Consider the following 25598-nt stretch of genomic DNA (forward strand, 5'->3'; position numbering starts at 1 on the left):
TTCAATGAGTGATAGACTTGACCCTAGAGATCAGTAAATGGTCATTGTTTTAGTTTATAAAAGTGTATATAGAATAGAGTAATTTATGAGTCAAAACCTCATTCGTACATCTAATAACTGGTTTGCAAAATCTTGATCTATGAATAAAGATAGATATAAGTTTACATATCAACACTGAAGAATCTGATGAAATTAATTGCTAGGAATTTCAGTCATCATCTCTTTTAATTAATTTTAGACATCAAGAAGCTAGCATTTTAAGAATTATGTCTCAACTTGTAGAAAAATAATTGTACCTCATTGTTGCTGAGGAAGAAAATGATCTAATTTGTGTTGAAATGTAAGTATATTGTTGATATTATTATACACATATTATGATTTTTTGTAAACTCATCAATTCTTTTATGCTAATTAAATTTAAACCATTCTAATAGATTATAATTCTTCTGGACAAATGTAATAATCTAAATTGTGTATAATTAATAAAAAGTGCTAGTAGAATATGAAATCTATCAATGATTCATGTAGTAAAAAATTCCAATCACACTAGCTTCCACTGCTAACACCATAGCAATCAATCCAAGTATTAAAACAGTAATACTAAGCAACAGCCTCCACTTATATTTTCCAAAATCGCCTTTTTGATTAATCGCATAAACACTAATTGGAATCACAAAACCCAAAGTAGCTATACAAAGAGCTCCAACTAGATTAGTAAAAACATAAAGTTGTGGAATAGCAGCAGCTAGAGAACCTAAAAAAGAATCAATGAATCTACACTATTATATATAATTGATAATTTAATGATTAAGTATACATTTCATGACTTTTATACTCACATGTGATTAATGTGATACCCAATCGACATAAAATATTCCACAAATAAGCTGAACCCTTTAGGAAGCCATCTTCAATAGACCTTAACGCATAACCATGATGTAAAATAGTGATCGGTAAATAACACTGAAGACCATAAGTAAAATAAATCGCAAATGCTTGAATCACTAAAGCAACTATAGTGACAGGGTGCAAACGAGGAAGGTTTTGGATAAAATTCCCCATAGAACTGTCGCCCCATTTAGCGTATCCGATGCTTCCTACAAGAGCGTGAAGAATTACAAGACAAGACATTCCCCAGTTGAGAACACCACAACGTTTGGTAAAATTTGATGGATTTTTCATACTTTGTTGAATAGCTAAAGCCTATAATTAAAGATAATTAATGAGAATTTTATGATAGCTGTGAAAAAAAGAGTTTAATATTTACCAATCCTGGAGAGACTAAAGAAAAAAATGCAATGCCTAAGAACTTGGGATACTTTTTCATTTCTGGTTGAACCAAAACCCAATTACCATTGGTATCAATACTTGAAAATGTTATACCAATAAGAATTGTAATAATTACTAGAATGTTACCAATTATTGAAATTGGTGCTAGAGCATCTAGTCCTTTTACTAAATTTAATAAAAAGAAGAAAGGAAATAACGTGATACAATAATATGCTTGATTAATATAAAGTTCTGGATCAAACAATTCTTGAATTATTCCAGATATAAAAATAACATAAACAGATCCCACTCCGATGTAACAAGTGAGAATGATTGTATCAACAATCATACCAATACTCTCAACTGAAATTTTATCTTTTAAAAATCCTTTGGTTACGCTGAAAGCAACTATTTGATCATAAGAAAGTTTTGATCGTCTCATTGAAGCACACAAGTTAAGATGAGTTTTCATCAAGAGTTTAAGACATATTGTGATTAAGAGACCCATCAAAGATACTCCAACAATCCCAAAGAACATTCCAACATTAGCAAAAGCACTTGGCATTGCAAATAATCCTGTTCCTGTTGCACTTTTTACCAGATTAGCAAATGAACCAAACTCTCTGGAAAATTCAAAGTAAAACGTTATTGTTATTTACAAGCTTGATTACACTGGTGGGATAGGTTTTAGCATCTAAACTTTGAATTCTAAAGATTTGACGGGTTGATTTAAGAGGATTTCGACTTAGTGGAAAAAAAACTCTAAACTTGTGACAAAACAAAATCGATCTGTCTCTTTTTCTTCTAGTTATTTCAATAAATATTAAAGTACAGTAAAAAAATAAGATTATGTAATGAAACGATGTGTTATGTTGTCTATCATTAATAATTACAAACTTGAATTATTAAAAATAAATTTAAAATCTAATTGAATAATTGAAAAGGTTAATTGTAAGATTATATAATCTTACATAAACAATTAATTGAATTAAATAACTTAAAATAATTTTTTAAAATAATTACTGTTTTTTTTTTTATATAAAACAATCTAAAGAAAATTTTTGTAACTGATTGTATAAATTTTCAAAAACTTACGAGACATATTTTTTATTAGATCGACGATTGAAGGGATCATAGGGTTCGTCTACATTTTCATCAGTAGGATGCACTTCAGGGTCCGGCATCTTTGTTATAACCATGTGATAAATATAGTTAGTTATTACACGAGAGTGAAGTTGCCATGAAGAAAGGCGATCGTCAGCTGATAGTTTACAAAGTTATTTTAATACGGAAGCTTTACAACAAATATCCACCTACATATATATACACTAATACATGTAAAGATATAAAATATATAAACAGCACATCTTTTTTTCTACCTGATTATATAAAAATTATAGTAGATATAGCAAGGCGTTAATTCGCTCATTGAAACGCGCACGAGCGATTTCCCGGGGTTTACTAACAAGGGTAACCCATAAGAGGGAGAGGGAGAGGGGGGGGGCATGACTGGAGATCTCTCGAAGAACCCGAGGACGATCATTTCGCTTGGATAATCGAGGGAGCGAACGCGAGTCCTAGAGTTGACCGACTTACGGCTGGATTGAGGCTACGTGGATGCATCATCCCTGGGGATTTAACGCCCCACAGATCTATTTTATCTTGTTTTCTTTGTCGATCGCATATAAAACACACCTCACAATAATGATCCAGTAATCTCTATAATCGTGATCGCGTTACAGAGATTAGTCGACATATGTAGACATGATCAGTCAGAGATAACGTAAGAAAGAAGACAGAAGAGGTGGTACAAATTAGTAAACTCAACAATCAGCAAAACATCTGGATATAAATAAGAGAAAGTAAAAGAGAGATGGAAGAGAAAGTAAAAGACTAAGAGAGGCTTCCTGTGGTGTGTCGAATGTGACCAAAATCCATAGATCTCATGCAGTGTTTACACTCGAGATGATGCCTCCTAATGCTAATACGCAAGAGCGGCGTTAATGTGCGCCCCTCTTCTGGTTTTCTTAATGCTCAATCGCAATCCAATGAAAAGTGTATGAATGGCTAGCGATTATCAAGTCGAACGGGCGCCTTCAATGTGTCCGTCGAGGCGTCCGCGGCAACCCCGCTGTGTTAACCGACATCCAACGAGCCAAATGGTATAAATCGCTTTTTTTTATTCTTTTATTTTCTCTCATCTGGTTTTCATCTCTTGCTCTTTGATATCTCTCTAGTCCTGTGTCAATCTATTTTTTTGACCGCCATTTCTCGAAAATTAATGTCACTGATAGAGATAACTTTGTGCTTTTGTAGAATTGAATAGACTAGAAAAGCTGGTGATTTTTGAAAGTGAGGATCCAAAGGCACCAAACGGGAACTCTGTTGCTGACATATTGGCAGTACCGAATTGGCAGTACCCTGAGGTCATTTCAAATGGCCAAAATAAACGAGAAAATAGCTCCAGGCTTTATACATATATATATGTACATGAACATGTATATAGATTGTTGGTACAAAATGCTATGCTCCATCCAGCCGAGTCTGTTTGCCGACACGTTTGCATTCGATGCATTTTGAAGGATCGTTTTAAAGTCAGTGAAATGAGAGAAGTCCTTTACGCGCGTTACTGGACACGCCTCAAAGTAATTTGCTCTCTCGTTCACCCTTGAAGGATATAGAGGCACCCTGATGACTTTTGGCATTCAGAAGCATCAACATTAAGTTCTTATTGACGGATCTCTGGTCTTTTCTTTCAAGTCAGTAAATCGACGGGATCATTTTTTATATCGCAAATCACTCAGCAGATGTTTTTAGTTTATATACAACGTACGACATCATATATGAATTTTTTCAAATCAACTTTATAGTTGTGTTTTAAAAGTCGTGATAGAGCGCCCATTGGGTTCATACTCTGGAATAATTTAATGACGACCATATTCGTCATATTCGATGAGACTCTATGGGTGATGTTGAACGGAAGCTTTTTACTTAAATAATGCTCTTTACAATTAAACACCACGTTTGGAATTTCGCTCCTACGTAATTTCATAAAATTTATTTCCTTCATTTGTTCAATCTTTTCTTCACTTGACTCCAAAAAATTGCTGTAATCTTGAGTGAACAATTAGTAACTCGTGCAATTATTCAATAATTATCTACTTTTATTATATTTCTAAACCAGTGACTTCATGATGAACTCAGGATGATGCTAGCAGTCGGTCAGAAACATGAAGGAACTTGATAGACTGAGATTGGTCTAGAAACTGATCAGATAAATATTTAACAGACATCTATGAACAGACCACACTGCAAATCGTAGTGTTTTAATTTAAAACATTTAAAGTGTTTAATGATGTAAACATTTTCATCTTACAGACATGCTGCAATACATCACGACAATTGACACGTATAAAACTTTAATATCACAATATCATGTTATTAAGTAGAAAATAATAACATTTATGTTCTTTTCGTGTTATATTGCTGCAAAGTAAGTTTATTGCATTAGTAATGTTACATGTTTATTGCACCAATATTATAATATCAAATTTTTTAATATTAATTTGATAAAATGGATTTAAAAAGAAAAGTAAAACCTTCAAGTCTGAGTACAGTTTGGAGTTTACTCTTTTCTCTAAAAATAAATTCATGAATAATTATTGCTTAACAGGGAATCTCAGTGATTTTTATTAATTCATTTGCACGAAGTATAAATTGATATTTGTATTCAAAGTAAAAATTTATTTCATTTATGTAAATGAAGGGGAAAAAATTATTTTTAGAGTTAGATAATTTTGTAAAACTTTAACAACAAAAAGTAGATCAAAGACTCAATAAGTATTCAAGATAAATCCTCTTTCCATTATATCTTTTTTAATCGATTAAACTGATTGAATCTTATTAAATTACTTAATTTTAATCAGTAATTTCATTAAATGCCATAATAGTAAGTCAATAAATTTATCTAACAATGAAAAATTGCATAAAAAAGTCAATTGATAAAATTAGATAAATCATTTTCTCCGATTGGCAGATTAATTTTATAACTCCGGTATATAACAGCTAGAAAAAAAAGGTCAAAAAAAAAATTAAAATGGAAAAAAAAAAATTTTTTCTAGTTCGTTGGATACTTTACATGTCTGAGTTTCTCGTTTGAAGCCACACATTTTGGCGGTGACGCAATTTGCCCGCAGAAAGAGAGTGTTTGAGCGAACAAAGCTATTCTATATTTCTCATGCTATCTCACTCTCTGCATTGGACATTCGTAGGCGTGGCGTGTACGCTATTCACAAGAGTGTGAAAATGTTTTGCAATTCCGAAATTAGGCGTGGGCGGCTGCGAAAGCCCGCGTTGTTACCAAAAGCTGTTGCGGACGGCAGCGAGGCCAGCCACAAAAGCGGATTCTATACTGAATGAGAGAGGAAAACGAAGAGATATATGGATGCAATGTATTAATAATATAAATGATAAAAAAAAAACAATTTTTATATCTCACAAACGGATTGTACAAACATGGTTACGTTTATACATTCTACAGAATGCCAATCCGGATTGTATATCCACGCAAATATGACAGCATTTGCGAGAGTTGAGCAACTCATCCACTCGGATTAAATTATAGTATGAACATCATATAATATTGTACATTTACGCGTGACAACAATAGGAAAAACGACTATTATTTATTAAGCCACCAGCTATATGTACACATATATATTTATGATATAATGAGGAGTTTTAAAAACGAGGGATGCAAGTGAATACATGCACAAAGGGTGAAAGAGTAGTAAGAGGGTCCAACAACTGCTGAAGATCCCGAAGAAATGATCAGGGACGATCAAAGGATCGTCCCTCTCATGATCGCGGCGTCAAAGGAGAAAACTCTCTTTTATTTATAATTCAACCTCAAAGAATTAAATCTATGTAAAGCGAATACTCATTTTTTTTTTGTTTTCAATAAAATTCTCACGTAAATAGAGGGTTTATATTTTTATTTAACGTCTAAGTGCGTGTAGAGTCAAGTCTGCGTAAATTGTAAGTTAGGGGTTCCGCGTGGCCACAGCACCTCCCCTTGGCATTCTCGCACGACAATACTCTAAACTGCCAAGAAATTTACCCTGCAATCATGTGAAGACAAAGTCAAACATTCTCAGGATTTGACACAATAGAAAAGGCGTTTCTTTTTATCACAATAGAAATAGACTAAACCATTTAAAATACTTTCTTTTTATTGTTTATTAATAACCAATTATCTTTACATATTAAATAAATAATTTTTTATCTATATATAATAATGAATTTTATAATATTTAGTTGATAATTTAAATTGTGTTATTATTATTATTATTATTATTATTTCAATTAATTACTCTTTGTGATGTTTAGCCCACAGGGAGTTATAACCATATAAAAACATCAGAAAAATTTGATAAAAATGTTGTAGAATTAATACATGAAGAAATACAAAGGTTAGTTAATTGTATTTAATAGATACTATGATTATATAATAGTTAATGGGGGAAAAATATTAAATATTATGATTTAAATAAATTTTTTAATGACTTAATCATAATTTAAAAATAAAAAAAAACTAAAACAATTTTTAGCTAAAGTAATCACTACAGATCTTAGTGTTTTATTTTAATACATTAAAAGTTTTAATATGACGACACCCATTTGATTAACATTGTGTTGTTTTTAAAAGGTTTTTAAAGGTTTTTTTTCAAGTGATTTAAAAACACTTTTAATGTATAAAATAAAACACGAATATTTTTAGTGATAGGATCAGACAAGAAGTAGTAAATAGATAAATTTCAAAATCCTTGAAGACAAAAAAAAATTTATATGAAATTAATATTCAATCTTCTTATTAAACCAATGAACTTTTGTGTCGAAATTATGATTCAGAAAAATGTCTGCACACATTATTTTTAAAGTTCAAGAAGAATGCACGATGTAAATTATGATTATAATTAATTATAATATCATTATAAGAAACACATAATTTAAATGTGTAATTAATAATAAACCTGTGACATTTTTTAATTGCTTATCTGTAGGTTTTGTTATATTACATAATAAAAAATGGTTATCATCTCAATAAATAATTTCAATTCATAAAAATAAATTAAATTGAAAAAATCTATTTTTCAACTGAATTGAAAAGAATCGTAATATTTGGTATAATTTTGTCTAAGCATCCTGAGAATATTAATGAGATTGTATTTTTATTTTATAGTAAGTATTGAAATCTCATGCATCTCGCTTGGTCGCACAAACAGTCCAGACTATATCGGATCATTTATCGGATCAGTTTATTTCGCCGAGCACCCTATTATATGCCAACGTATCTAAACCCCTTCCTCCTACACGACCCTTTCGTCATATCTATACTCAGCTGCTCACCCTCGTTGCCTCGATAACATTCACACTATGATTATAATTCTGTAACATTAGTCAATACGCAGGACGTGCGGCCGGTCGATTTTCATTCAGTGAGTCAATGTCACTACCGCAACTGATTTTTTGTTTTTCATTTTTCACCATCATTATAACATACATGGTGACGATTATCCAATAATAACTTTTTAAGTCTTTCCAAAAGCCATTTTGATACAATAGACTACAGATACAAGGGTTAGATCTGACACACACGTTACGATTTTTATCAATTTTCAAATGCTTCAAGACACGTGTCTAAATTTTAGAATATCGCATAAATAAATTTTATTTTTATTTCATACATTGAAGATGGCCTTTGCTGATAAAAAATTTAAAAAAATTGAAAGAAAAAATTTTTTCGCTTGAAATGAAACTAAAAATTAATTATTGGTACTGTTTTATTTTAACTAAATCACTAATAAACTTAATAAATTTATAATAAAAATAATCCTACATAATAAGTTGACAATATAAATAATTAATAAAAAAAAATCTAGACACATTGTGTGCCTACATGACGAACTTTCCATCAGAGCTTTTTTCATTGACTCCATTACAACAATTTTGATTGTTGTAAATAGTAAACAATTGTAAGAAATCATGTGGAGTAATAAACAACAATATCTTGTTGGTATGGGCCTAACTTTTTAATAATTCTGATTATTTGATAAGTAAAGTTAATTCTTCATTGCCTTCTACTCCATTTATTTTAAAGTTTTTTTGTTAAAAAAACGGCTCTACCAAATTTGTTCAAATTCATTTCAGATTTTCCTCATTGTATTATCTCTTAAGTGAATTTTATTTGAAATCGATATTTTAGTGGTTTTCAAGATATTGAGAATAAAAAACAAACCTAACAACATACATCGCTTTTTTAAATCCTCTAAAATGCTTTCAACAGTCTTAAAACGTAGACATATAACAAAATTACAAATTTCAAAAATTGACCTCATTACAATAATTTCCGAATGACAAATTAAATATATACGAGTATTTTTCAATCAAAAAATTATAATTAAACAGCACTAATTACAATGATGATACATAATTAATATTAAAAAATTTCTTATATGATTGCATCTTACTTACTATTTTTTATTTACTATTTAGAATCTTTATTTTTAGGAAGAATAATTATAAAATTAAATATATTGTCGATACATATAGAATAATAACATAATTAATTATAAATAACTACGATGAAGTAGTTTGCAGATGAAAATAACGTCTGGTCAGCTTCAGTCTCAGTCATGAATTAAATATAAATAAATTAATCATCAATCGACTGTCCAATATATAAATTTAAATATTTCAAACTAATCAATAACAAAAAAAAATATTTTACTGCATTTTAATTAATAATTTATTATAAATTAAGATATTTGTCGATCTTCTAGGTGGTGTCCATCAACATCATCATCATCATCATCACTGTAAAATAAATAAAAATAAAATCTAGATCTGAATTTAACAATACAATTATCAATTTTTTATGTTAAATAAAATAATGAAGATAAATAGAGTTTTTTTATCTTTTAATTCTCTCGAGAGATCAAGATGAAAAACTCTGTTCCAATAAACAGACATCCAACATAGATAGGAAGTACGAATAAGAGGGTGTAACGAGAAAGCCTGGACTTGCGTTAGTTGGCTCGTCAAATCAGCGACACACTGACATCTCTATTATCACAGACTCGTGTAGACAGAGGTTATAGAGAAGCAAGTGCAAATTACGAAAGGAAACACGTGACATGTTGGTGCGCGTGCTTCCGAGATAACGGATCTCCGATAATAATCTATCCCAGTGTCATCCTCTGGGGCATATGTCATGTCACTTGTCTATTTTATAGAGTATAAGAGACACGCAACTATACTATCTTGAGACATCTATAACAGCTTTAGAAAACTTTACATCAAATTCTTTTCCACGTGAATACCAAGTACTTCAATGGGCTTTCTGTGACTCAAACTTATTTAGTAACTCAAGAATTGGATTATTTTGGATTCGTTAAAGCCACATCACGAAATCCGATCGAGAGATATATTAAGAATTGGTCCATAACAGTAACAACAATGTTAGGAACTTTAATAATATCTCAGCAGTCATTCGAAGAGAAAGAGATAGAAGATAAAAGGAAGGAGGATAAAAAATAGTAAGAAGTTAAAACTCGTTACTATATGCTACATGTGGTAGCAAAACAAGTAAGAAATGGTCGACATTAAGGGACTAAAATTGGCAGGGGGCACGAGTTCAAGGGGCGCCACAAGATGCTAGATATGGAGGCTACAGGGGTTCCTCTTAATTATAAAGCTTATGAATAATAATTGTCGTGTAGTTGAACTAACATTGTGACTGCATGTTTTCCCGCTACGCCCCTGTCTGTGTAATACACCGCAGGTCACCCTTTCTTCATGTTTATACTCTCGTGAGACCCAAGCTTACTTTATCCCTTATCCTTCCACCACCAATTCCTCCGTCTCCTTCTCTCTAAACTACTTCATTATTTCCTAACTATCGTTACAAAGTAACAGTTCTTAAAAGCACTTTAATAATCAAGATATTTATTTATTTTGGTTCCCACGTATTTAAGAAGTCAAGCCCTCTGGCTAGAGTTGTACATACAAGAATGACAAAAAATCCCCACGTGTTCTTAAATACGTCTATAAGAGAAATCTGACATTTTATGGACTTTTTTTCCTCAATTTAGGTAAGAATAATCACTAGGGTGCCTTTCAATACATTAAATATACGATCAATGTCTGATTGATTTGACAATAGTTTTTTTTCTCTAAATTTAAATATGTTTGAGTTGAACGAAATTTGAGGGTAAGAAAGTACACTGCTTGAGAATTGTGAGAATGAAAATTGGCAATAACTTTCATTCTTTGCTATACTAGACTTCTTGGTATATGATTTAATTTTATGTAACGCTTAAGTCCTTAGTGTGAGTTCATTCAAGAGTATTGGACTGAATAATACTTTTTATAGAATTAATTATTCCAACATATTCATTTAGCATTTAAACACACAATGATTAATTGAATTGAGGGGAAAAACTCAATTTTTATAAATATTTGAATCATTTTGTTATTTTTGCTGTAACAAGATTCAGTTTTAACTTCAAAACCTTTAATTCCTTTGATGTTCCAATAGCTGCCTATAATTTTATTCCATTTTGGGAACCATCAACCTCATTGAAGATTTTGATGTCTTGAACTGATCTAAAAATTTTATTTTTGTCATCAATGTCGTCATAAATTGTTATATCATTGTTTGAATGGCATTAATACCTTCTTGAGGTTCTAAATAAATTTCACAAGATCCATTTTTAATCTCAACTTTGTCAAAGCGGACACAATAAAATTGAAGTCAAAAATAGGCTTAGATTATGTGGATAATGACATACTTGTAATTCGAATTTCAACTTTAAAGTTGTAATTAAAGACTTAAAATTAAAAAAAAATATTTTAAATTCTATCTCAGGATGAAACATTTAAAATAAGAATATAATGATTAATAAAATTTATGTAATTTAAATTGTTTTTATAATTATTATAAATAATGGGATGTATTTTTCATGATACAATTGATTTAAAATTAAAGCTAAAGAAAAAAAAGAAAATACTTGATATATATTTGATAAAAGGTTGTAATAATACAAATAGATAAAAGACGTATTTTCCTCGTGGAACAATTTATTGGTAAACTTTGGTAGCTTGTTATAAGGTTACGTGTGTTGAGATAAGAAATATCCTGTAAGATCTTGGGCTGCTTTCTCTACTCGGCATCTCTTGGTAGAGAAGTGGTAGGGAAACCACGCGAGTTTAGCGTGTGTATGCCAAGCAATTCTCTTCCCCTTGCTTTCGAAAATACCAGGCTTACCTCTGCATCACGCTCTCATGTGGGCCGTTGGTCTGCATCAATGCTCTCGCGACATTGTCATGTACTTTGCCAAGCTTCCCCTCCTTCTAAACTCTATTTTCCCTATATGACAAACTTCCTATGATTTGGCTGTTATTCATTTTAACGTTTATAAGTAAATAAAGTTTTAAATTCTCCAACTTGTTCCAAAAATAATGAAATATTTGAGATACCAAGTTCAGACAGCAGGCGTGAGAAAGAGCTAGAGTTTCCTCTTCTAGAAACTTCCGACGTGGTAATATAATAATATAAGGAAAAGACGGTAGTATCTACGGGACTTGCAGTATATATACGTTTACTTACTCTCTCCTACAGCTTTCCTATACCACCCTTTAGTCTAAAGCTGAGACTTAAATAACGTGAGTTTGGATTTATAGTAATACTTTTATGAAATAATGTTAGTGGCGGATATTAAGGCGGACACTGGAAGCGTCTCTGGCTATGCGCCATCGAGATTTTCCTACTTCTTCCTTTTTCCTCGTAATTCAAACATTCTACCCTTCTTATTCTACCACCTTTATCGCAACTTTTGCATTATGAGATTCTAAAAATCCTAACCCGGTCATACTTGAAATATTGAAAATTCATCTCAAAAATCTTCTGAAGAACATTTTTATCTTCAACTCTTTGTTTTACTTCATAAATTTTGTAAATAGATTAAATTTTTTTTTTTTAATTAAATTCTCTATTTTCTCAACAAAGTTATTGTCATGATAAGTTAAAATTATTATATCGATAAAGAAAATTAGGACCATATGGAGTAAAATGGAGTACTCCAAAAAGTAAAAGGGTTCAGCATATTAAAAATTTTTTTAATTAATTCTTCATTTTTTATTTAATGTAATTCTTTCGTATTTATTTATTATTATTTATTTATTTTACTTTATATACTACAAAAAAGAATTTTGTTATTTTTAAAAAAATTCACTTCATAATAAATATAATCATACAACTATTTCTCATATAACAATATTAAAAAAATAGTTTTTTTTTCATAAATTCACATTTTGATAAAAAATAATAACAGCTTTATTAAACATAAAAAAAAGATTATTATAAAAAGTGTTAATTTATTTCATTCTATTTATATAATAAATTTTTTAATGATCCCAAAAATCAATTATTTTACTTACTTTATACGAATTTAATAATTAATTAAAAATCATAAAAATAATTATAGAATATGAAAAATTCGTACAAATGCTCTTCTCGTAAATCCTTACGAGAATTAATAGGCAACAAATATTTATTATCATTAAAAAAATGATAGAATATTATTTTACATTTTAAAATAAAAAATGGTAGAAAATATTTAATTATTATGCAAAATTTGTAAAAGATTTCTAGATTATCGGTGTTACAGGTAGCTCCGAGTACCCACTAGATGACTCTCAATTGCTCAGGATCACTTGAATGTCCCCTTTCGTCTTGATGTTTTTTTTTTATTTTATTTTGTTTCATCTTATGATTGCACTGCATGGACTGGACCATGAGTTAGGTCAGCACAGAAGATACTGTGAGCTCAGTGATACTTGTTTCTAATGATTAATTGTCAAACAATTATAAAAATAAAGCCAATCTTTAGTACCAATATTCAATCCTGTACTATACTTTTTAGTGGTTAACAAAAATTTTATCATTACATACTGACAATGTTTTTGAATAATTAATATTTTAAGACAATTATTTTGTTCTATAAAAATAGAAAGTTTATGTTTATTAGAGTCATCTTCATTTCATCTTATTCTTTTGCGTGCTATAGAAACTTCATAAAATGTGTGAAAAGAAAATCTCGAGAATAAAAGTGTGTTTATTCAAACAAAACAATCATAAAGAATTTATTAATTAATTATATGAATTGAATTGTTGACATGTGAAGACGACAGTTAAATTCTTCATATTTCTAGTGGTTTTTGAATATTTCAAGTAAGTTTTCAATTAAATTATAAATGAAATAATTTTTTAATATTTAAACAAAAAAATTATCATACGTTAGTCATTATTATAAGCTGGTTTTTGAGACCCACGAATAATTATTGTCGCCGGTGCAACCGGTTCAGTTCTCACCTTTTATAGTCTTTCAAAAAGTGTCCGTTACTTTATTCGCCATGACAATCATGTTATAAAACCAAAATAAATCAAGTTGCAGAGACATATTTGCAGATGCTGTGAGTTAAGACACAAATCGAGACCTAAATTTTTCCACTCCCATTCCTTATTCTTGTTATAAAGAAGACATTTGTCATTGAAACTCCTTTGTTAATCAAAAATATTTTATAGATTCATCAATTAATTTAATTTAAATTTAAAAAAAGTATCAACTTTAACAGCCTTCTTACAAGTAGTTTTGAAAAGAAGTAACAATTTTCTTCGTAGTAGAGTATACGTCCTTCCTAAGAAGTTTCTGTCCTGTATCTACTTGTGTCTTCTCAATTTCTCGTATGAGAGGGGAGTGAAAGTCAGTGGTAGTGTGCGTTTGTATACGTACAGAAGATGGGATTTAGTTTGGGCAACTTAAGGAATGCAGTGACCGCGGTCTTGAGTACAGAGTACAAAAGTAGGTATAGACTTGCAGGTACAACGAGATTATTTTGTTACATAAAGCATCATTTATATTTATAAAATATCGTATGTACACATCGAATATGAATAATTTGATGATGATAGTAAAAATCAAAACATTGATTAATTACATTCACAATCTTGATATTGTTGAATGATACTCTAAAAATTTTTTTCCATGAAGAGAAAACTTAAAAGTGGAAAAAATCACACTAATTACTTAGACAATTAGCTCATACATTCGTTAATGACCTTCGAGAATACGTGAAAGTACATTGCAATTACTTTCCTCTATCGTTTTGCCATTGTGTCTCTTGGGAATTTGTTGGAAAATGTCAGTTTGCTTTCATTTACCCTACTTAATTATTAACTATAATTATTACAGTAAGTAATTATAATTAAAATTCTTAGATATTAATATCTTCATTATTTTTAGTCACAGGAGGTATGGAAGCATCCAACGGATACCAGCAAACATTCATCAATTCATCACGTTTATCACCACAACAAATTCAAACTGTAACACCAACAGATCATCATCGTGGAATTTGTATCTCTGATTCTGGTCACGAAATCCTCCGGCCTAAGCCGCGAAGGTGAGACTCAGGATTTTTATAATGGATCTCTTTTGTATATGTTACTCCTGATGCTTTCCTGATCTTTTGGCAATTCATAAGATGTCATAGGTCAAAGGAGAGTAAAAAAAAAAATAATTAAAGGATTAAAATCAATTCACGCTCGGCTAAGAAGAGGGTCAATGGCCTTGTATACTAACTTTTTTCAATGGAGTTGTGGTTGAATCATTAATAATCGTCATCCGGACCAGGTAGACTAACAAGAACACATGACCATACTTTATAACCATTTCAACTTGGATGCAAAAGCAAAAAAGAATGAATGAGAAGTTTTATTTGACTCATTTCAAAATAATATTTTTTTCTTCGAACAATTCTTAACAAAAATGGAAAGTAAAAAAATGTAAATTGATGATATCGTCCCTGACCTAGAAAAATGTTAAAGAAGAACGGAAATAATTGCAAATGAGTACGGAAAAGTTTATTAATTAGGATATAAAGCAGCTCTATGGCAAATGTTCCTTTTACTAGCAAATTCATGAATAAAATCTCACGGCTTCAGCAATTCTCTCAATTGTTTACGTTCCCAGATATCTTTCTAACTTTCGGATAAATAATTTTATTCACCAAGTCATAAAGAAAGCCAAAAGTAAAACTCTCTTTTTCACACGATGCGACCATGAACACACGAATCGTTACGGATGTTGGCAGGGGTGATTGCAGGAAATAGGATGGACAGGAAATTACGCCCAAAAACTGCTGTCAATGTTATTTAATTTGTTTCATTCAAAAAGTCTTCAACTGATCCAACACTTTACCCAAGAACTTTGCCTATTAAATACTTACTAAAATTCTTAATTTATATTTCAAAACATCGTCAAATGTTGATAAGTCATCAGTAAATTCTATTACATTGTATTTAACACTTAAGTTGGAATACAGAATGTGATTATAGCCTATGTTATTTGATAGAAGACAAGATAGAATGGTCCAGCCTTTAATATGGTCCATTGGTTTATTTTACGAGCACGCTACTTCCTCCATCAGCTAGCCCATAAATATATTAAAAAATAACTTCTTGGAATTAAACAGAAACTTCGAGAAGTAACGATTGGTGATAATTAGCAGAGTAACAACAGAAAGTGACCCATAATCCTATCTTCTCCTCTATTAATTTGGATTTAATAGTAATTTCAACAAAGATCAAACATATAAAAATTTATATCAAAAAAATAATATAAATAAAATATAAGACAAATTTCCAGTTATGTAAACAAACACTCAATTACCGATTAACGTTGCGATAATCTTAATCTAATTTGGAAAAAACATTCAATCAGATTAAGCTTCATATTATATATTGCATTTTATGTCAAGATAAATCTATTCAACATATTATTATAGTTCCAAGCAAGCTTTAAAAGGATTGTTCAAACTTGGTAAACAAGACTTAATTCGGAATCAGTTTTTGCTTAATTAATTCTAGATTATAACTACCTTTTAATAGTTAAACTATGTCATTTTTTCTTGATTCAAAATATTAATGTAAAATAGTAAAATTGAATCGAATGAAAATTTTGAAAATAATAAAAATGGTCAATATGATGAGGGTATGAGTTCCTGGATTGACACTCGGATATCTAGATTGCTTTCTTCTATCTTTCATTTGCGTGTCAAACGAGAAAATGTATTAACCTAATATTATTAATTAGAGAAAGAAAACTGATTGAATATGTAAAATAATTTATATTTTAATATTCATGTTAAATAGTAATTCAAAAAATATGATTACTAAGGTAAAAAAAAACAACACTTGTCACAACTTAAATTAATAGTCATCAAGATTCATGAGGCGTGGTTTTTATAAAAATATCATTATCTCTTTTTTTTCAAATAATAGAAGTTGTGTTACGCTGATCCATATGACGAAAGTAATAACGTGTAAGAAGAGTAAAATACTAGATGTATAGTGGTGTATCCATTTCCTTCCCCTACTCAAGAGGAAGTGCACGTTTCACTTGATGATGTACAGGAAACCACGAACACACCAGTTCAGTCACATGTTTACAACCGAAAGGATCTCTAGAACAGAATTATATTTTTCAATTTATTCAAAGTGATGATAATGGTGATGGTGATTATAATCTAATTTAATTTGATTGAAAATTTTTTTGTTAAAAATGCAACTTTTTATGTGAAGAAAAATGTTAATGACAAGAAATAATTCTTGCCCGAATGATTGTAAGTGTTACTTTTGTCGAGAGTTTAAGGACTATAAAATAAAATTACCGAAAGTTAAAATTTATAATAAACGAATGGATAGTACAAATTTTATTTTACGTAGAGCATTACCATTTGTTAAACGTACACCGTCCAAGGAGTGGCAGGAAGCTACCAAGTGTGATAATTACGAGACCATGTCAACCCTCGAAGACAAAACGAGACTTCCTCCTTCATATTCATTAGATTTAAACTATGAGAAGAACAATCCAGTTGAATTTACTCCAACACGACCTGCACCACCAAAACCAATAGCTAAACCAAGAACCTGCACTTCAACAGAGTGGATTGAAAAAATCGAAAGAGCTGATGATAATAAAGTAGTAATTTATTGTGGTGAAAAGAATAGTCCGGCACAATCAACTTGGTCACTTAGAGAAGATGATTACCAAAATAAAAATTCAGAAAATGACATTGAAGTAGAAGTAAATGAAGAAGATGGAAAGTCAATGATTAATTATCAAATTGAAGAGATAAAAAATGATATCAGTGATGATAATAATTCTAAGAAAATAATAATTAAAGTCAGTCCAAGTAGAGAAGATGTTTTAAAGATTGAAGAAGATGAGACTAGATTGGAAGATTACTGGTCTTTACCAGGAGATACTACGGGTTTTAAGGCTGATTGGAGTTTTGTTCAACAGTGGCGGCTTCGAGGGTAGCGCTCTTTGTCTATCATTTTAAGATTAAAAAGCGTTATAGTTCTTTTATACATTTTTTATATTGATTTAAAATAATCGAACCGTCATTTTTATTATTATTTCTATCAATAATTTATTGAACTGTTCATTATTTTCCAGACCTGGTGGAAGAGTAAAAGATATTTATTGTCCTCCATATAGCAAAGATGTTTCTGATACACCGACTACTTCAGAAAATCACAACATTGTTCATATGACGTCAGAGAAAGATATAGAGATCATTGTTCCAACATCTACCGCTCAACATCCTCATCAGTTTCAGCATAATCATCTTGGCCTTCATGAATTTCAGGATCTTCAGGTAAGTTACCATTAAAATTTATGTCGTAATGCATTGCACAGAAATATTTATAATATTTTTTATTCATAATCAACAATTGAGTAAAATAAAAAAGTTGTTATAATTATTTGATAAAGTTAAATTTAAAAAAAACTTTGTTTAATTTATAGCAGTAATAAATGTAAATTTTAATCCCTTTTTTTTTATTGTGTGATTATAATTTGTAAATGAAAACTTTATTATAGTATATGATAATTATAAAAGACTTATATTATTTAATATCTATAGGTCTTTATTAAAATTATCATATGATAATGATAAGTACAGATAAAGTATTTAGACATCTAAAATTGTTCGAGAGATCCCTTGCTACTATTAAATATATTTTGTTAATTAAAAGAATCATTGAGTTATAATAATAAAACTGAAAATTAATTCATAAGTTGATCTTAAAGAAATTTATCAAATTTTGCCGGAGGCTTGAATACTAATTGTCTAAATAAATATAAAGATGTTCTACATATTTTTTAACAATCTGGAAATAAATTTATCAGAACCGGTATCAGAATATTAGAACTTCGGTCAATATAATTACGATTGACTAGTATTATATACTATAAACATGACTTAATGGAATGTTATTATGAATAACATAATAATACAATTTCCACTTACACTCCATTCATAGTTTTATTTTGAAAAAAGAATAACATATTATTTTCATCCATGTTAATCACTACATCTAGTATTATAATTTAAACACACATAAATCAGTATGACTATTCTATTTGCTTAAAAATGTCCTTATCAATCACGAGTCCATAAGCATAAGAATAGTAAAATTATAATATAATATTAAAGTGTTGCTTGTACCATGTGCTGAAAATTCAAGTCTCATTGTGAGAAAATATTTTAAAAAATTGTTATCAACATTATTATAATCATTAAAAACCCGTAACTACTTGAATGACACATTTTTATGAACTTATAATATTATAGATAATAAAAGATAATATTTAAACTAATCACATGGTTGGTTTTACCACTTTTATGAAAAAAAAAATCTATAAATATGTATTGTAGTATATAAAAATATTTATCTATTTTAAAAGTTAACATATTTATTTAAAAAAAATTGATTTGAAATGCGTTTTGTATTATATTTAATATAGTTGAAACTATGAAATACATGTATTATTTCAGAAAAGACCAATGGAATGTACAGGTAATAGCTCATCAGATGAAAATCGATCATCAGGACATGCAAGTATGTCAGATACAGGTGGTCATACAAGTAGTAGTTCTCCACCTCACCGTCATCACCGATGTCACAGTCCCCAACAATTAAATTCCGTTCCAGAAGATGATAGATTTTCTGCATCAGTAACTCAACGAAATAGTCGTAATCGATCAGGTCAAAGTCGAAATCGACATCGTGCAACACCCGCAAAGGTATTTTCCTATACAGTTCTTTCTTTATATATTTCTTATTATATAACACTTTTAATACACATTACATGGTTTGATAATTGTAGCTTCAAGTTCCTTGGTCAGGTTCTGGACTGGAAGACATCAAACTAGCAATTCAACAGCTTACAATGCGTTCCCACACTTCAACATCTACATACTCATCACTTAGTGGATCTGAAAGCTCAGAACCGGCAATGCGACGTTTAATGCGACACTCTAGTTTAGAGACAATTAACACAAATGTAACAAATGCTGATGAATTTGTATGGGTCGATTCACACAATCGATTGGTTGAACTTCAACACCTTCCTTGGACACATCATGACGTCCTGCGTGTCCTTCAGAACGGTAGAACTCTTGAACATATGAATCAGGTATCCATGGAAACAATTCCACGTCTCTCTTATCTCCTTCAACGTGCTCTCGTTCGTGTGGGACGAGAAATTCAACGATTGGCAAAGCCTCTGGGTCTCTGTAGTAAACATGAAGTCTACAGTGCATTTAAAATCGTTCTTTGTCCAGCATTAGCTGATTCATGTACCAAAGCTTGCCTACGTGCAGCAGCAATGTTTGCTGTCTCTGGAGATCAATTAAAATTATCAAAAGCTTCGAGATCAGGGCTTCATTTACCAGTAGGACGATTTCTTCGTTGGATGTGTGATGTAAAATTAGGAAGAATGATACATGAATATGCTGCAGTTTATTTAGCAGCTGGAATGGAGAATCTTCTTGAAGAAATGCTCTTGCAATGTTTACCGACTGAACCACACACAACTCTTACAGCAACTATGTTAGAACACACCATTGCTAACAATGGAGATCTCTGGGGACTTTTACAACCTTATGCTCATTTGAATGCTGGACGAATAGCATCGGGTGCCCTTGCAATGCCACGATGGCCTAGTATAAGTTCTTTAAACTCATCGAATTCATCAAGAAGTAGCAAAGAGCCATTAGGAAGTAATTTAGAGTCTTCTTTGCTTACTACATGTGTTGGGTCTATGAATGAACTTTTGGATTTAATTGCTAAAATATCTCATGCAGGTCGTTGCCCAATACCCTTATCCCATAAAGCTTTAAATGCTCTATTTTATTATATGCGATGTTCTCAATTGGAACATGGAGAAAAAAGTTCTGGCATTCAAGAATTAACTTATGAAAGAGCTTACGTCGTTTTACCACCATTAATTGAATGGTTAAGAGTTGCAACTGCTCATGCAGAATATCGTCATGGGCTTATTATTGATCATGACGATATTAGTCAAGCAGCACGACTCCTGCTTCCGGGTGTTGATTGTCCAGTTCGACCAATATGGTCGGAAGAAGTCACTATTTTTAAGCGTGCAGATGATAATGAATGCGTTCGTCGATTGACATTAGATATGGCATTTAAAATGTTAACCAGTGGCAGAGCAGAATTAATTACACAAGCTTTACCATTACTTCCTAATACAAAACTTAATACTGTAAATGATAATGGGATTACTGCGCTGATGCTGGCTTGTATTCTTAACGATGAAAATGCTGTAATATCTCTATTAGATGCTGGCGCTGATCCTAATATTGAAAGTCCTGCTCCAACAAATCAACCTTTAGGAACACCGTCCAAAAGTCTTCCATCATTAGGAAGTTCTACTACGAAGCAATCGTCTAGTCCTGGAGTATCGTTAACACCGCTTAAAAATATTCCCTATTTCAATAGTTCTCCTGGATCACCAAATTATCATGGAAATACTAATATAAGTCAGGGTAATTTTAATGCTGAAACTCAGCATTGGACTGCATTGACTTATACTGCTCTTTTGGGTCATTGTAATATTGCACGAATTTTACTTGAACGAGGAGCGGCTGTGGAAGGAGGTGCAAATGTCAGTGAAGATAAATGTACTGTAACTCCTTTGCAAGCAGCTACAGCAACAGGAAACAATGAAATGGTGGCCTTACTTTTAGCACATGGAGCTCAACCTTTTTTATCGACTTTGATGAAAGATTCCTTTTGTTATTCTGGCTCAGTACAACGTGGATGTTACAGTGCAATTTCGGTAGCAACGGCTCATGGACAACGAAGCTGTTTACATCAACTTCTTTCGCATCCTCTTAATTTTTCAGCAAAAAAAGATGAAAAAGAAGTACTGTCATTAGAAGAAATACTTGCAGAAGGCAATCCTGGTATCAGCCCATATCAACACTATCAACAACTACCAGAAAATCAGGGTAGTTATCAAGAAAACAAAGAACCGGTTTTTAACAAAACACAAAGTAAAACACTTCAAGAAGCAATGTATCATAGTGCAGAAAGTAATCATCTTGATATTACTATGGAATTAAGAGGCCTTAAAGTAGGATGGAGTCTACATTGCTGGATGCTTAGTCTTTCAACTGCTCATGAAATGAGAATCGATTCTGTTATAGATCAACTTCTTCAAGATTTTTTACAAGTTTGTCCCGATGATTATTCTACTCAATTTGTTCAAGAGTGTCTTCCATTATTATTTAATATTTTTAGATATAGTAAGGTAATATTAATACCACATTTACATAGAAAAATGAAATTTAATAATTTGAAGAATTATATCAATTTAAATTTTTTTAGAAGGAAGGAACAACATTACTATTAGCTGATATATTTTGTACTTGTTTTGGATGGGAACCAATAAAACCTATAAGAGATACAACTCTCGCTAGTGGATCCAGAATTGATCCAAAGTTCGTTAATAATCCTGAATTAAGTGATGTTCAGTTTCGAGTTGAAGGGAGAGTATTTTATGGTCATAAAATTGTGTTAGTTACTTCATCACCAAGGTTTAGAAGCATGTTGAGTTCAAAATTATGCGAAGGAAATCCACCAATTGTTCAAATTAATGATATCAGATATCATATTTTTCAAGTAAGATGTGAAATATTACTCAATCATTCAGCTTTTAGGAGTAAAATAGTTATTGATTTAATATTTTTGATATTTAATATTATTTTTGACTAATTACGAAATAGTTAATTCATCTTATTGTTGTATGTTTAAAATAAATCAAATATACTTTTTCTATAATAGATAGTTATGGAATTTCTATATCATGGTGGTTGTGCTACTCTTGAAGTCAACCAAGGAGATGTTTTAGAATTGATGGCCGCAGCAAACTTCTTCCAGCTTGATGGTTTATTGAGGTTCTGTGAAGCACAATGTTCTGCAATGGTTGATCTTGATAACGTTGTATCTATGTACATTCATGCAAAGGTTAATTTATCCTTTTAATAACAAATAAATACAATAAATCAATCGAAAATAATTAATAATTTTAATCAACAGGTTTACAATGCTGTACAATTATTGGAATATTGTCAAGGATTCCTGTTACAAAATATGGTAGCATTACTGACTTACGATGATTCAGTAAAACGCTTATTATTTGCTAAAAAATTACCAAATCATGATGTGTTGGCTGGTCTACTTCTTACTCTTCAAGCAAGAATAAAATCCAGAAAACCACAACTACAAAATAAATTAAAAAATTGAGAGACTGATATTAAATAGATTGTAAGTTAAAAATAAATTCAAGTCACGATTTGTCCGTTGTTAAATTTAACTTATGCTCGATACTTGTCAAAATTAATTAATTATTTTATCAAAAAGACAAAAACTATTTATGTACCTATATGTAAATAAATAAAAGCGAATGATAAAAAAGATTAATTCCATTTATTTTGCATCAAATAGTTTATTTAATGTTTACATAATTGCATCACTTTGATTTTACATATCCAATAATATACCTTACATCGGTTTTGCCTTTGTCCACAACAATAAAAAAAAATTTATTCTATAATAGTAACATTTAGTAATATATATACAAGTCAATTAATAGTTATTGATAGATAAATAGGGTACGATTGATTATTTTATTTTTTGGAATGCCTAAATATGGTTATTTTATACTATAATCAAGAAGCGGATCTATTACAATGTAAAAAATTGCCTTCTTAATTACACATGATATTTGAAAAAGTATTAATCAAAGTCATAATATAATCACAAAGTATCAATAATATATAATTCATTTTAACTAATTAAGAATATCTTTCAATGGTAGTAACAAATATTTAAAATCATCACATGGTTCTTTTTGTTAATGAAAAATTTAATAGAAAAAATAATGGCACATGCATAAAAAAAATATCTTCAAACAACACAAGTGATGACTTAGACATCTTACGTATGTGCATTTGAGAATTGAATTAAAAGAAAAAAAATACAAACATTCCATTAGGCGATAACATTTATGATAAGTTTGAGACAAAGTCTTGATGTGCCACATATCAAAATTGTTTAAAGAAAATAACGCTAACTAAGCTTTGTGACTAGAATAATCGTCAGAATAATGAGAGCAACAAAGGCTATTATCAACAGAATGCATAATTTTCGTCGGAATTTATTCTGATAATTGCTAGCACGTGCCAACTCTTCAGCTCCTAAGCCAACATTTCCATGAACATTTTCAATGCTATTTTCAATGGTATCTGAAAATGAATTTGATATTATAGTTAAACATTGATAGTAATTATATATTTTCGAATATAAATTCCAAGACCACTTACCAATAGCTGCACCTTGCTGATAGACTAAAGCTCCTAATTCCCGCATTATTTGATTAACATCCAGAATGTCATCTTCTATTTGTCGTATTCGATCTTCACGTTCTAAAAGGATTCCTTGTACAAATTCTAATTCTCTGTAACAATATAATAAATACATTATTGATTTCATTGAAAGAAAAAATTAATTTAACTATTTAGAAGAAAATTATACTAACCTTTGTTCAGCTTTCTTCTGATCATCTAGATGAGCTTGCATTAGTCCTTGTTGTTCACCATCACTGTCTTCTTGTTGCTCCATGGCTACCGTAGATGGCAAAATATGTCTCTTCATCTTTTGCAGAATGGACTTTAATGTGAACATAAATAAAAAATGAATTGTTTACAAATAATGAAAAAATGGAGATGAACAAAAAAATATACCTCAACCATAAGCGTAAAATCCACTTAGATATTTTGTTCATGTCTTGGATGTTTAATGAATTAACATTCGTATCAAGTGACGTACTTGTTGCATATCTGAATATCTTCGAAGAGCATCCTTAAAGTCCGTGGTTAGCTTCTCAATTTGTAGTTTCTGCTCTTTGTCGCCTTTCCTCATCAACACTGTTATCCTCGCTATATCTCGGCTGGTCTGGGTTACCACCTGATTTGTGTTACGTTGTGTTGCTCGTCTAAAATATCAAAATTGATTTTATTTCGTTAATTAATTATCACCTAGCTATCATTAGCATACTATTACATATTCTTATTTAATAATATAATATAATTTTTGAATAATAAAGTAAATCAAGTTTGAGAACATTCATTTAAATGTAAACAGCAATGATAGAAATGATCATTACATTTTGAAAATAATATAAATCAATCAATGAAAATTTAAATAATAAAAACAAGATTATTACACTCTATCCCGAAGTTCTTGGTTATCTTTATTAGTGCCTATATTCTTGCTTGCTTTGTCCAAAGTTGTCCAGCTTGCATTTATAGTATAGATATTTGATGTTATGTTTTCGCTAAGATTATACAGCTCAGTAGGACTAAAACCAACGTCAGGCACAGTCCGTTGGTCAGTAGACCCATAATTTTGCGACATGTAAGCCATTCTGAAAAATAAAATATTTAAATAAAAATATGATTAAGAATGATTAACTTACTAAAAATATCTTGTTAAATAGCTTATTCAAATTGAGTATGTTTTTGAAATATTATAATTGAATAATCACATCAATTAATTATTGTCAAGTGCTGAATCATTTATTCTTATACTAACCTTGATGTTTATAAAACTACTGAAAAGCGAAAAATATGTTCTCTTCAACTTTATTTAGCATTTGATCCTTCGAAATGACGTTGATAAATTTCTCTTGTTCCTTGTAGAATTTGATAATTCCTTATGATGACAGCAACTCCCTTAGTTTTCCTTGTCGTCAACCACTAAAAGTTAAAGTCCCGGTACAAATGATCTATTTTACCGGAATGAAAAATTACTACGTAATTCAAAACTC

General features: G+C 30.3%; 3 protein-coding genes across 4 annotated transcripts; 1 reads left to right on the plus strand and 2 right to left on the minus strand.

Annotated features, from left to right (window-relative positions):
* Window positions 1-512: 512 nt before the first annotated feature.
* LOC118072920 (proton-coupled amino acid transporter-like protein CG1139) lies at window positions 513-2453 on the minus strand. The gene is made up of 4 exons (XM_035093088.1): window positions 2365-2453; window positions 1268-1892; window positions 840-1203; window positions 513-754 (listed from the first exon to the last, which is right to left on the minus strand). The coding sequence occupies exons 1-4, from the start codon at window positions 2451-2453 to the stop codon at window positions 513-515; spliced, it is 1320 nt and encodes a 439-aa protein (XP_034948979.1).
* Window positions 2454-13408: 10955 nt separating this feature from the next.
* On the plus strand, window positions 13409-23079 carry LOC118072636 (ankyrin repeat and BTB/POZ domain-containing protein 2). Of its 2 annotated transcripts, none has more exons than XM_035092656.1 (8): window positions 13409-13561; window positions 14634-14793; window positions 17853-18054; window positions 19237-19485; window positions 19569-22019; window positions 22097-22390; window positions 22553-22735; window positions 22808-23079. In XM_035092656.1, exons 2-8 carry the CDS (start codon window positions 14645-14647, stop codon window positions 23012-23014), a joined length of 3735 nt encoding a protein of 1244 aa, XP_034948547.1. In that variant the 5' UTR covers window positions 13409-13561; window positions 14634-14644; the 3' UTR covers window positions 23015-23079. The 2 variants fall into 2 exon arrangements, with proteins under 2 accessions (XP_034948547.1, XP_034948548.1); XM_035092657.1 differs by having other exon boundaries at window positions 22100-22390.
* A 103-nt stretch (window positions 23080-23182) lies between these two features.
* Window positions 23183-25539, minus strand: Syx13 (syntaxin 13). Its single transcript, XM_035092749.1, has 6 exons — window positions 25364-25539; window positions 24996-25196; window positions 24599-24764; window positions 24309-24439; window positions 24094-24227; window positions 23183-24015 (listed from the first exon to the last, which is right to left on the minus strand). The coding sequence occupies exons 2-6, from the start codon at window positions 25193-25195 to the stop codon at window positions 23840-23842; spliced, it is 807 nt and encodes a 268-aa protein (XP_034948640.1). The 5' UTR covers window position 25196; window positions 25364-25539; the 3' UTR covers window positions 23183-23839.
* Window positions 25540-25598: the final 59 nt, after the last annotated feature.

Source organism: Chelonus insularis, unplaced genomic scaffold (genome assembly GCF_013357705.1).
Source record: "Chelonus insularis isolate UGA/USDA-ARS -01 unplaced genomic scaffold, ASM1335770v1 contig_94_pilon, whole genome shotgun sequence".
NCBI classification, from domain to species: Eukaryota; Metazoa; Arthropoda; class Insecta; order Hymenoptera; family Braconidae; genus Chelonus; species Chelonus insularis.